General features: G+C 37.7%; 1 protein-coding gene across 3 annotated transcripts in view; it reads right to left on the reverse strand.

Moving 5' to 3' along the window:
* Positions 1–1,533: 1,533 nt before the first annotated feature.
* Positions 1,534–13,003, reverse strand: part of LOC105384182 — a 43,986-nt gene continuing 32,516 nt past the window's right edge. For all 3 annotated transcript variants that reach the window (XM_038105637.2, XM_048629327.1, XM_038105636.2), the window contains 8 exons: positions 11,464–11,619; positions 7,801–7,941; positions 5,776–5,906; positions 4,303–4,854; positions 3,645–3,830; positions 2,839–3,110; positions 2,416–2,604; positions 1,534–2,336 (listed from right to left, as the gene is read on the reverse strand). In XM_038105637.2, the coding sequence (XP_037961565.2) occupies positions 1,919–2,336; positions 2,416–2,604; positions 2,839–3,110; positions 3,645–3,830; positions 4,303–4,854; positions 5,776–5,906; positions 7,801–7,941; positions 11,464–11,619 (2,045 nt within the window). In that variant the 3' untranslated portion in view covers positions 1,534–1,918. The remainder of the gene's footprint in view (positions 2,337–2,415; positions 2,605–2,838; positions 3,111–3,644; positions 3,831–4,302; positions 4,855–5,775; positions 5,907–7,800; positions 7,942–11,463; positions 11,620–13,003) is intronic.

The raw sequence follows: 13,003 nt of genomic DNA on the forward strand, positions 1-13,003 counted from the left end.
CTAGCAAACTTATTCCATGTTATGGTATTGGAATAAAATCGTGTCGTAATTTTGATACAGGATAAACTAAATCCAATGCAGTTGTAACTTGTAACGAAATAATTTAAGTTCTATTTGCGTTTTTCGCATGAAGTCTGAGAATAAGGATGCAGCCTACTTGGCGGATACCTACGTGAATATGAAATGATGTTGTATGCCTATGTGCCTACTATATACATAATTTCCAGGTCTGCAATAATAAGTCCTCGTCGTTTTACGAGCACTTACGAACGGCATCTTTGAGCGACAGCTTTATGGAAATTCCAGTATAAATATTAAGCTTTGCTTACTTTTATCCTTTAGAATAAAAATGGAAAGTAGCATTTTTGACGGTTAAATTAAATTTAAATGCTAACATAATGAAATCCCGCGTTGTATTGCGGTAGCACAGGATGCTCACCCCCGGGACATAAAAGTTGTACCTACGCATATTTACACAGGTATAAAAGGTCTAAAAGTGTCTGACAAAAGGGTTTAATTCATTTAATGTGAAATTAGCATTTAAATGTCATACTTACTTAAATATTTCTTGCAAACATAGTAGATTTGATGTGAACAGACCATCAAGTTCTAATGTCTATGATTTAGCGGAGAAGTTTCGATAGATGTTGCCTTATCGGCTGATATCCTTCGAATTTGGCAAGATCTTCCAATTTCAAGTTTAACTGTATTAGCTATTAATTTATGTTAATGCACAAAACTTCATACGGTTATTTATTGATTAATTTACACTATACATATATTATTATTTGTAAGATGTGTGATATGAGATATTTTTAATTCTAACAGGCAGGAATTGTAGCAGTATAAATTCTCGTCCGTAAGGTAAAGACCTATCGAGCATATTTTACTAAGGAACCAACTGGAATATCTCAAAAAACTTATAGAAAAAAACGACAATTCGAACTCTTACCAGCCCACGAACAGCAATGGTCGTCTATTCCCAACCCAAATATAATGTTTTTAATTCTACATATTATTACGTACATATAAGTATACACGACTAACCTAGAAGTATAGCTAAAAATTCAAAACAGATACTTACCGAAGTATCTAAGTCGGCATTTTGCGCCACATAGAATTTTCGCGATTTAATTCGTTCATGTTTCCGATGCTATCTCTGATCCGAGGCTTGAATATCAAAAAAGCTAATGCCATTAAAACTCTCGAGGACATGATAACTGTAAATACGAGCTTTATAATAAAGTTGTCTGAGACAGCGGGTGGCTGTATCTACCTAACGTTTAACATTTTGGTACCTTGTTTACATTTCTTTGTAACATTCTGCACGTTACATAATATAACAATATTCTTTACTTTATGTATTTTGCAACTACTTATAGCTATTAGTTTCATACCTACCAACTTTTCATAGGCCTATTTTGTAATAATAATATACATAACGTAAGTACATAAAATAATCATTTTAAAATAAGCAAATTATCATTTCTCAAACTTTAGTGTGGGTTTCTTATAAAAAAAAAACACGTCAAATTAATGTGCTGATTTAAACGTTTATTTGAAAGGCGTAATCTTTAAATGTATTTGCAGTAAATACGGAGGCACTTGGAAGCCCGATTTGGCCATTTCTGTGCAATAAACTCACCTGTCTGATTAATATCGCGAGTCGTAAAGAGGTCATCACCACCGAGTACCGAACTCGATTTTATTTATACAAAACAAACAGGACTCAATAAGGAAAAAGGTTTTAGGTTTTGTTTGTCGTTCGACTTTCTTTTCGTTTTAATTTAAACGTATCAGGTTTACCTACTTAGCAAGACAAGATAAGTAAGCATGATGTATTTATAAAGTATTGACTTCAAAATGGATATTGGCGTTTTATTTACATTCTGCTTTCATTACAAATATCGACATCTACCTACAGCCTAGCATTTTCGTACTCTGGAGAGTCTATGTCTTCTACATGTATAATTTTCTCTACATTTTCGTTAAATGTCACCATAGACTTCCTTCGCCCTTTATCGTTGATTTCACCGAATTCGTCTTCATCGTCATCATCAGCACGTTTGAGTTTATCTATGGATTGAATAACTATGGGAACATTGACCTCGGGGAGGGGAACATCTATTTTTGTATCCAGTGGATTCTTCTTAGATGTTTCCGAAACAGTGGTGCTGATGGGGGCTTCTAGTCTTTCCTGTAATCTCCTTTCACTTCGTTTCAGCTCCTCGATGTCGATCCTCGGTCTCGTTTCTATTTTGGGGACATCATCGCCATCATCACGAGATGGCAGACTATTTTCATCACTGAAGTTGTCATAGTTCTTATTTTTCCTCCTGCGAACAACAGTTACTAGGTAAGTCATGATTGTTTATATGGTTGTAATGTAAGTAATGTGAGCAACGGTATTCTTACCATTTGAGGAAGAACCATAAGGCTATGGATGCTATTAGTATGATGAGAAGGATGCTCAGGACTATAGTGGCGGCGAGCAGGCCTATGTCACGTCCGGAGACCACCGAGCATATCTCGCGGCTCTCCAGATAATCTCGCAGAGATACACTGTCCACAACCACAGACGCTATAAAGTTGCTGCTTATATCGCTAAAACAAAAAACGCTTTGTCAGTAAAATGAGAAAATAATGATCCAGGAAGTCAGACGTGAATGAAATTTTCGAATGAGTTTGTGTTATCTTGAAATCAAATATATTCCAAAACAAGAAATTACCAAAATGTCCTGGCTAATAAATATTTATCATTGTATCAAATTATGTTAAGTTTATCTGTTTTTATCAACAACACATTTACGTAGCGGCTAATGATAACAGCAGTTTTACCTTGTGAGTCGTTCAACTTCAACCGGTTGTCTTTGTTCCAGGCCATAGAGATACAGTTGTAGTGATGTTCCTGGAGCCACCTCTGCTCTGCTCCTCACGTTCTTTGACGCATCACCCTCTACCTCATACTCATCAGATATGACCACGGCATTTAGGACTTTCACTTCATATCCCAGAGCATCGTTTAGTTCCTTCAGAATGCTTTCCTCATCTTCCAGGAATGAATCACGCACTGTGACTACAGCAATGTGGTCTTCAGTCAAAAGCCGCACCTAAAAATGAATTATAAGGTTTGTAGCTATGCTAAAACCTCCACTACTGGTTTGACTGCAATGATGCTTGTATAATGTTTTGCTATTTTGCAGAATAATAAAACGCAGACCACAAATAGCGGTGACGCCGCTATCGTCGTCACAAATCTTATTTAAGGACCCTGTTACCGTGATTAGTCATACGTCCGTGTTCCTGGGAAGCACATGTCATTTACCTACTGACATTGTAATTTACTTTAGACTCTAGGATTCATGTGACCTAGCAAACTATCATAAGGTAATAAAACTTTGCCAGATTAGAGAGACTAGCAGTTAGGTTGTTGTGACCTATATAATGAACAAAATCTGTCTTCCGTTTACTCGAATCATCTGTGCATGTACGGTCACCTGCATAAGTAGGTTTACTCTTTTGTTCCTTGTCAAACTAGCTACATCACAAACTGACAATGTTTTAATAGGCAGTTTGTAATTTTGACCAGGTACAAAAGTGTCCAGCTACTTATGCAGCTGACTGTACACAATTATAGTCCTTACCACGAGTTGTATAGTGCCGGTATTCCCCTGTCCGTTCCTGTCAGTGGCATGCACCGCTAGCGTGATGCCGTCGGGCAGGGCGCGTCGGTTCACGTGCACCAGCCCCGAGCCAGGAGCCACCGCCAGCTGCTCCGACGGGCTCCAGTAGAGGAGGGCAGCATTCTCACCGATGTCCGCGTCTGTCGCCTGATTAGTAGAATATATGATGAAATGCGTTTATTTTTTCAAAGAATTTAATTTGAAAAGTTTAACTGTAATTTATTTTGTTACAAGCTGTTCCCGCGAGCTTCGCTTGGCCTTAAAAAGTTTTCCCGTGGGAATTCCGGGATAAAAAGTAGCCTATGTTCTTTCTCAAGGTCTAAACCATATGTATACCAAATTTCATTCAAATCCGCTCTGTAGTTTTGGCGTCAAAGAGTAACAGACAGACAGACATACACAGTTACTTTCGCATTTATAATATTAGTTAGAATAGTTAGAATAGTTAGATGTTACGGTTACTGTACATTGAAAATTACATGACTGTTTTGCTACGCAATACACATCTCAAGTACTTAAAATGCATGCTTTATATTTATAACGTAAATATGTGTATTTTGTTAAACACGGATAATTAATTACCAATAAACGAAAAAAACTGTCGATTAATATAACTTACAGTTAACTGGGTGAGTGCGCGCGGCAGGATCACGTCTAGCAGGTCGGGCACGGGGTACCCGACCGCGATCGGCTCGTTCGCCTTCTCCACGAAGATTGGATCATTGTCGTTGATGTCGTTCACGATGAGGTTAACAAAGCTTCTCCGGGAATTGAAGCCGATCGATTCCGTGAGGGTCCACTTGTTGTTGCCGTAATCATACGGTCCGAGCCAGTCGACGCGATTCAGGGAACGCTTGGATCGTGAGGATTGATTGGTGTCGTTGTCGCAGTAAAGGACTAATTCCACTTGAACTTGGGATAGAGCCATAAAGGCGATCGATTCATCTTCCCTGTCGATCGCTCGGGCATGCAGGCCCCTGTCGTCCACATACAACCAGCTTTGATTCAACGGCCAGCGGTTTGTGAGTGTGTACCGGCATCCTTGGAACTCTGCTCCGTCGATGATGACCAAATCTGCATGAGGCTCCTCCTCGTCTCTTTCCAAGACTATCAGTGGAGGAACCACGAGGTCGTCATCGCACACGGTCACCGCCTCCACCGTCAGCCGGACCTGTGAATCACACGAGCTTTAGACATGTTTACGAGCGGTCCACTGTCAAAATACAACGACCTTTTTCGGTTTGTGAACTTAGGTGCCGTGGTCACACTTATAACGGTACCGAAAAAATATCACAAGAATATGCAAATTTAACAGCGGGTATTTTGGCGAATAACATATGGATAACGCATTATCATTTAAAATGTCCCATTAATTTGAGGAAAGTTATTCCACATTTTGGGGATAACGGATATCGTTAAAGGGATTAGTGATAATTATTACCTCAAAGGCTACAGTGTATGTTCATTATAATTATTCATATCTCTCGGGTACTTGTATAAATTTTAGATCATTTTCCTGCTATAGTTTTTATTTTTGCTAGCGGGCATCACAACACATTCTATAGGTACTTCTATTCCGAAATAAAATAATATAAGTATTATTATGTTAGGTCTGTGTTAGGTAAATGATGAAATTTTGTTTTATTTTTAACGCGGACAGAAAAATGAGAGATGTTATAAGTTTATAATTATAATACCTAGTAGGTAATAAAAAGTTCTTCATGGTGGCATGAAAAACCGTCTAGATGAGAATCTAGACTCTCCTAACTATTTTTACACAAATGCAAATTCGCATAACCACATTCAAAAATTTAATCACATTGCAAACCGCTTCTAATCTACAAATGAAATTCCTTACATCTAAGACACCAGTACAACAAAAGTAATGATACCGAAAATCAAACCTAGGACATTATTCCACTATCAGCCAGCGTTAATAACCGCTGCACCGTATATTTATAGCATAGAACAACAAGTAGATACGGCTATTCTATGATTTATAGTAATAAAATAAAACTATGACCTTTAACATCACAATACACATTTCACGCTCTATCGCATTCATCTTAACACCCTGTATATCTGTACTCACAGGGGCAGTGGCTGTAACTTGACTCGTCACTGTAGTGGCTGAAACACTGAAACTGTACACGCCGCTATTGACCGGAGCAAACAGCTGAAGTTCGCCATCCGCGCTCACTGACACTCTCGCTTGAAGATACTCTGTAGAGAAAACAGTATATTACATATAAATATGTGGGCACGTTTCATACACGGCCATCGGACCCCAAACTAGGCAGCGCCTGTAATAAGGGTATCGTATAGCAGATATCTATAAGATACATAATTCTATACATTGCCATATTGGGTAGGGGTGATGGGTAAATAAATCCCATATTATGGACTCGAGTGTATGCTTACTGAAACTTAAAATTAATTAAGTAATTTCTTGTAAAACATAATATATCTGTCTATGTATATCAACATCTATGATGCTGCACTTATAAAAACAGTTTTTTTTTTCTGGCGGGTGGTAAACAGGTGCCTTAGTAGTATCGTATAGAACAGGCGACGCTGTAGCATAACTATACTCGACGCATAAGGCGCCAGCAGCAGGCATGCATTGGACTCTAAGCCTTACATTATTCAAGATTACACAGAACAGTGCCAGTGGTTCAAGAAAACCAATATGTGGCTTAGGCATCAATGTTTTTTTTTAAATAAATTTAAACGCCGAAGGCTCTGTCACCTTTTGGCAAAGGCTCTTGAAAACTCATGAAAAGACATCATGTTAAGTACCTACTCATGTTTTTTTTTTCAATTCGCGGTGCTATTTAGCCCTAGTAACAGCTATAATTGCTATAACTGTGATATATGAAAGTTTTTGATTCATTTTCCGTGTGTCAGATCAAAGTAACGCAATTGGCTTGAAATGAATATAAAGTAGGTAACCAGGGCGCTCAAATAGCGACTGACACGCGTAGATTTGATTGGCACAAATTATAAGGTGAGTTTATGGGAGCTGGGAGATAGAATTCGAGACCCAACTTAGGAAAAACCACAACGAATTAAATCTAAGTTTATATAGTAATGTTAGGGAAAAATGTTAAAAGCTTAACTGCGGGTGAATAATATATTTGCAATGACGATAATTTTGAGTATAATGAACCGTATTGTAGTTACATAGAGGTCAATATGGCACCCTTGAAATATTGTAGGTCTGATTTTATAATTAAAATTTTGAATTTACTTTATACACGATAACTACGGACACTACTTATAAAATAATAACAATGATATAAGTACTTTCATAAACCCTTATTATATACCCCGCTATAAATAGATACTAATTAAGTTGAATAAATATAGCTCTACGGCAAGTGAAACAGTTAAGAGGTTCTTTCATAATACCATACAAGACCCTTAAGTTTCATGTCTAAATTCTGCAGCACGGTTTATACTAACAAGATCGCAATTTTCTTTCGGTTACTAAAATTACCTTCTTATATAACAGGTTCTAGTTTTACAGAGAAAATGCAAACTCTGCTAAAAATAAACCCAAGGAGAGGGTAATAGTTTGGCTTGGAGTTTTTTTCACACCATGTCCTACATTCGCGTAAGTGATTTGTGATCTTTTTGTTGGGTTCTTTATGTGAACGTGACTTTGAGTTCGAGCCTTTTTTGTTACTTTTTCAGATCTTTATCTCACACGTATTGCATCGGATTCACTCGCATGAGGATTTTTCTTTTACATTTAAATATCTTACCATACTTAGACCTTAGTACCTTTAACATGAAAGGGTCCATCGGTATTACTCTTTAAACTAAATTAGAGTTATTGAGTTGGCAAGAGTCGTAATTACAGTCAGGGTTCAAAGGTAGAGACCAGTCACACATCTGATAAATGTATTAATGTCATTTCATCTTCATTACGCGTGACGTGGAAACCATCCCGTTTAAAGTGTTAGAGTTAGTTTGCAAACAGATATACATATAATACCTACCTAGATACTTACTTAATTATGTAAAAAAAAAACTACGATTATCATCATCACACAAGAATCATCCTCTACTAATTATTGTCGTAAGACTGACGAAAAGCAACCAAAAAACTTACCATTGTCCGTTACCACAGCGTAAGTAACCCTCTCATTATTATCGGCAGTCGCCTGCACCCGGCCAACGAGGCCCGTTTGCGAGACGTCAGCGCGAATCTCGTACGACTCGCTCGAAAATGACACAGCCGGTGGGACAGCCTCTGTTGACAAAAGGATCAAATGGTTATTCTGCCAGCAATCAACTTGAGAGCTGCAACGTGCTGCGTGGCGTGATTTAATGGAAAATGGAGGGATTCCAGTTGACACTTGGATAATAATTTCCGTGCGTTAGGTTAACTAAGTAGGTACAAATCTAACGATGGCCAAATAACTGTATAACAATTATGACTACTAGGTAATTATAATAAATACTTAACAATAAAAAGTGACGTGAGCAACAAAGTTACTACGGAAAAGCCATATTAAAAAAAACTCTTACAATAAAAGCTTCAAAACTGACACCAGAGTCACAGCCGTTTAGCTTACTATACTTAAGTACCCTTTTTTTCAAAACTCTATCTATACCTACGTAATCGCCAAAATATCAACAAAAAAACTACTCCCAATCGAATAAAAACCGACTTCAAAAAACCACTAAAATGTAAGAAATAATTTAAGGTTTACACAAATTCTACTCGTATGAGACAGTACAAATATACCTAAGCAGGAACTGTTCTTTTTTGATGTTGGTGCGGTGACAAAGTAATCTGAAGAAATATGGCACCAACTTCAAAAAAGAACAGTTCCTGCTTAGGTATATTTGTACTGTCTCATACGAGTAGAATTTGTGTAAACCTTAAATTATTTCTTACATTTTAGTGGTTTTTTGAAGTCGGTTTTTTAATTTTTTTAATTATTATTTTATTTAATAGTTTTTAGTTTATTTGTAATAATTTTCAATCAAAAGTAAGGTGCAAATGATACCAAAAAGTCCTACTAATCAATACGAATCATTCAAGCCTAAACACGAAGTAGTTGCTATATACCGTTGAGGAGTTCCCCTGACTGCCTTCCGTTTCCATCATCAGATCAGCTCAAGGTCACCATCATATTTTTTTGTTATAAGAACTATATTTACGTTCTTAATTTCATTAGAATCGGTTAATATGTGCCCAAAATGGAAATTCATACCCTGTTTTTACCCCTTTACCCACCCTTAGGGGTGAGATAAAATTCTGAAAAAAAAATGGGACCACCTGGGAGCTCAACCCAATACAACAAAAAAAGAATTTTCAAAATCGGTTCATAAACAGCGGAGTAATCGGTGAACATACATAAAAAAAAAATATAAAAAAAAAAAAAAAGATCCCGACGAATTGAGAACCTCCTCCTTTTTTTGAAGTCGGTTAAAAATATTTCCAAAACAATTGCATTCAAGTCTACGTAAGGCATTCCTTACGAGAGCAGAATGAAATTTCCCGCAATTTATCGGTCGATTCAATATGGATAGCGCACGCCGGCGGTGAAGTTAATTACGTTCCAATCAGCGCCCCTACCCAACACGTGCGGGGGCCAAATAGCCGACTGCAAACTACCCACAGTGTAGTCTATGTACTACAATTGTTGTTGCGTAGCTCGTGAAAGTCGTGAAGCAAGCTAGTTATGTAGAAGGTCTAATAAATAGTTAGTGAATTGATTGAGTTTTGAAGAAGTTAATACTTATAACAAGTAAGGTAAAAGCTAGCGTTATGGGGACTTTTGGGTCGGGTGCGTCCTGGGGTGGTTTATTTAGCTAAGTAAGTTGTGTTTTGTTTGTTTTTTTATTTTTTTTTTGACGAAGCCAGGGTGGATTTTATGTTAAATGTTTGATAAATTTTGTATTTTATTTAATAAATGATTAATACTAAAAAAGGTAAAAGTACATTTAATCGAAGCGAAGTTAAAAGAAAACTCCTAAAAAATAGTTTTATAGTGTGTAAGTTTTAAATGAAGGATGTTTCAATCAGCGCCCCTACCCAACACGTGCGGGGGCAAGTAGCCGACTCCAAACTACCCACTACGTAGTCTATGTACTACAATTGTTGTTGCGTAGCTCGTCAAGCAAGCTAGTTATGTAGAAGGTCTAATAAATAGTTGTTGAATTGATTGAGTTTTGAAGTAGTTAATACTTATAATAAGTAAGGTAAAAGTACATTTATATAGTAATCGAAGCGAAGTTAAAAGAAAACTCCTAAAAAATAGTTTTATAGTGTGTAAGTTTTAAATGATGGATGTTCCAATCAGCGCCCCTACCCAACACGTGCGGGGGCAAGTAGCCGACTGCAAACTACCCACTACGTAGTCTATGTACTACAATTGTTGTTGCGTAGCTCGTCAAGCAAGCTAGTTATGTAGTAGGTCTAATAAATAGTCAGTGAATTGATTGAGTTTTGAAGATGTTAATACTTATAATAAGTAAGGTAAAAGTACATTTAGAGAGTATTCTTAGGGATGTCAAAAGAAAAGCTCGAAAATGAAAATTTTAAAGTGTGTACTAATTATGGATGGATGTATGTTAGTAATTCACAGAAAACGGGTGTCTGGCCCATTTTTTCCTGGATTAACAGGTTATTCTCATCCCGTATTTCCCACGGAAAAACCTTTTAATGCCATTTCATCATCATCATTAGCCTATAGCAGTCCACTGCTGGACGTAGGCCTCTCCCAAAGTACGCTACTGGATGCGATCTTTAGCTTTCCACATCCAATCATAACCTTTCGCAAGTCGTCACCCCATCTAGCCGAAGGGCGTCCCACACTACGTTTGCCTAGTCGCGACCTCCACTCCAGAACACGTTTACCCCATCGGTCATCGGTTCTTCGACAGATGTGACCAGCCCACTGCCACTTAAGCTTAGTAACTCGGTGAGATACGTCGGTGACTTTAGTTCTCTGTCGGATTACTTGCTTACTTAAATGCCATTTAAGTAAGGATAAATTTTCACTCACTGCAAAGTCACCATTATCTGACTGTTATGTAGGTAGGTAATTAATATTGCTATCAACGTTGAGAGTAAACTGAAATTGGCTGATGTTATTAATTAAACCAGTGGCTTAATTTAATGCGTATTAAAGTAAACTGTGTGATAAATTAAACACATTAAACATTTGTAACACAACCATCGATCCGATACTCCGATGCAGATTATTTATTTATTTAGCAATAAGGATTGAAGCTGCGTTCGCAGTGGGCTAACTGTTTGCCGCCTGTTTATCATACCGAGTGTTCACAGTTTGCTATTTTTGCAGTTTATCTAACCAATTTGCGGCACTACGCGTGCCTAGTAACGGCCGAACAGTTTACCTACTGGGAACGCCTAAAGTAAAACTAAAAAGACAGCGAATTGTGGTTGCAGCTAGCGATGTGTGAGAACGTGTACCTATAGGTACATATACTAAGTCTTGCCGTCGGGCGACATGTCGATTGTCGACCAAATTAATCCCATAGAAAAATACCTATAAACATAAACGTCCATAACGTTGCGAAAAGTCATCTATTGCAACCTTCTGTTGTTTGCTATGAAATTTGCTAAACCCTGATTGCACCTACCGAGTAGAGTGAGACACTATCCTCGGCCGAGCACTCGGTTAATTGCGAGCCGTTCATTGGTGGAGGATCGACTTAGGATACTGTCTCGCCACTCTACTCGGTAGGTGTAACAAGGGTATTAGCTTTCAACTTTGCACCTTTATCCGTGACTTACCGGTTTCAATGACTTCAAGTATCAAGACCGCGCGTGCGGAGTCCGCCTCCAGCTCAAGAACTACGTGTGAGGTTCCGGAGGGCAAGGTCGATGACCCCGTGGCCTGCACTTCCACCGCCCCAGCGGATGCCGCAGCCGAGAACATCGAAGACAGTTCTATAAATAAATTGACCATTAAAATTAGTTGCCATTTGAATATTTTTGGTTATTTTTAAGGCAAGCCATTTCTTGTCAGCTTTTTAGATTCGTATTTGACGTGAAAACTGCATGACAAATTAATAAAATAGAGTACCTACGTTAAACATAATGATAAGTAAATATTATATTACTAGACGGAAATGCGGGAAAACGCAAAAGTAAGCGGAAAAAGAACCTAATGGTATTTATATTTTACAGATAGGTATTTATTCTGTTTTGATCATACGAATAGATTGCATGACTTCTATTAAAAATAGACGCATTTTTCCTGAAATAAAAATGACATATTATGTATCTAGCCTATCTGAAACCTAGTTAAACATTGTGAGATATGGCGTTTCGACTTTCTCCGTGTTCGGCATCATAAGGGTCACAGTGACAGTTAAATAAAGTCCATTTTTCTCTCCACCTTTAATTTGCAAGGTGCGGGTGCCTATATAAATAGAGTGAGTCGCCCGCGCGCCTCAGTTGTAATATCACCATGCAGAAATGACTAGGTTTCAGATAGGCTAGATACATAATATGTCATTTTTATTTCAGGAAAAATGCGTCTATTATGTAGTCTGAGCCTATCTGAAACCTAGTTAAACATTGTGAGATGTGTTTATTATCGCATGGTGGAGAGAAAACCAACTGTGACCCATAAGCTACTGATGAGTATATCAGTAGATAAATATTTGAATCTATAAATTTATAATGCATAGATTTCTAGGTAATAGATATACTAAAAAGAAAGGTATAAGTATACATAAGACTTAAGTACTTCCTTATTATTCCTGACTTGTCAGAAAGTTATGGAAGGTATGTACCTATACATATAGGTAGGTATTTATACATATGGATACACACAGTGCCTCTTCGAAAGCAATACTTATAAGTAATTATTGATCAAAATCTTGTTATTGTCAAGGCAATATTTTTAACATACACTAGCCGAATGGATGGAACCAGTGAAATACTTTGCAAAAATATTTAAAAGCTGTAAAATGTAGAATATCGATCCAGGCCGCTGGGGCTCAGGTCAGCACATGCTGACTAGGGTATGTAATTCTGGACTGACCTCAGAAATGCAGCAGCCGACCCTGGAGGACCTGCTCAGTCAGCCCTGTACGACGACACGGCCTGCAACACCTGGCGCGGCATCTAGTCCTTGGAACGAGGAGTGGTGCTTGAAGGGAAGATAATTTTACTAAATATCACAGCCTCATCAGCTACTGGAAAAGATTAGATGAAGGCTGTGACACTGGCGGATAACTAAGTATTCAGTTTTTCAAAACATGATGCAGGTCACTATATTCATATTCTAGATTGACAAGTAACACACAGTCTAATTTTGTATTCT

This window comes from Plutella xylostella, chromosome 22 (assembly GCF_932276165.1).
Source record: "Plutella xylostella chromosome 22, ilPluXylo3.1, whole genome shotgun sequence".
In the NCBI taxonomy this organism is placed as follows: Eukaryota; Metazoa; Arthropoda; class Insecta; order Lepidoptera; family Plutellidae; genus Plutella; species Plutella xylostella.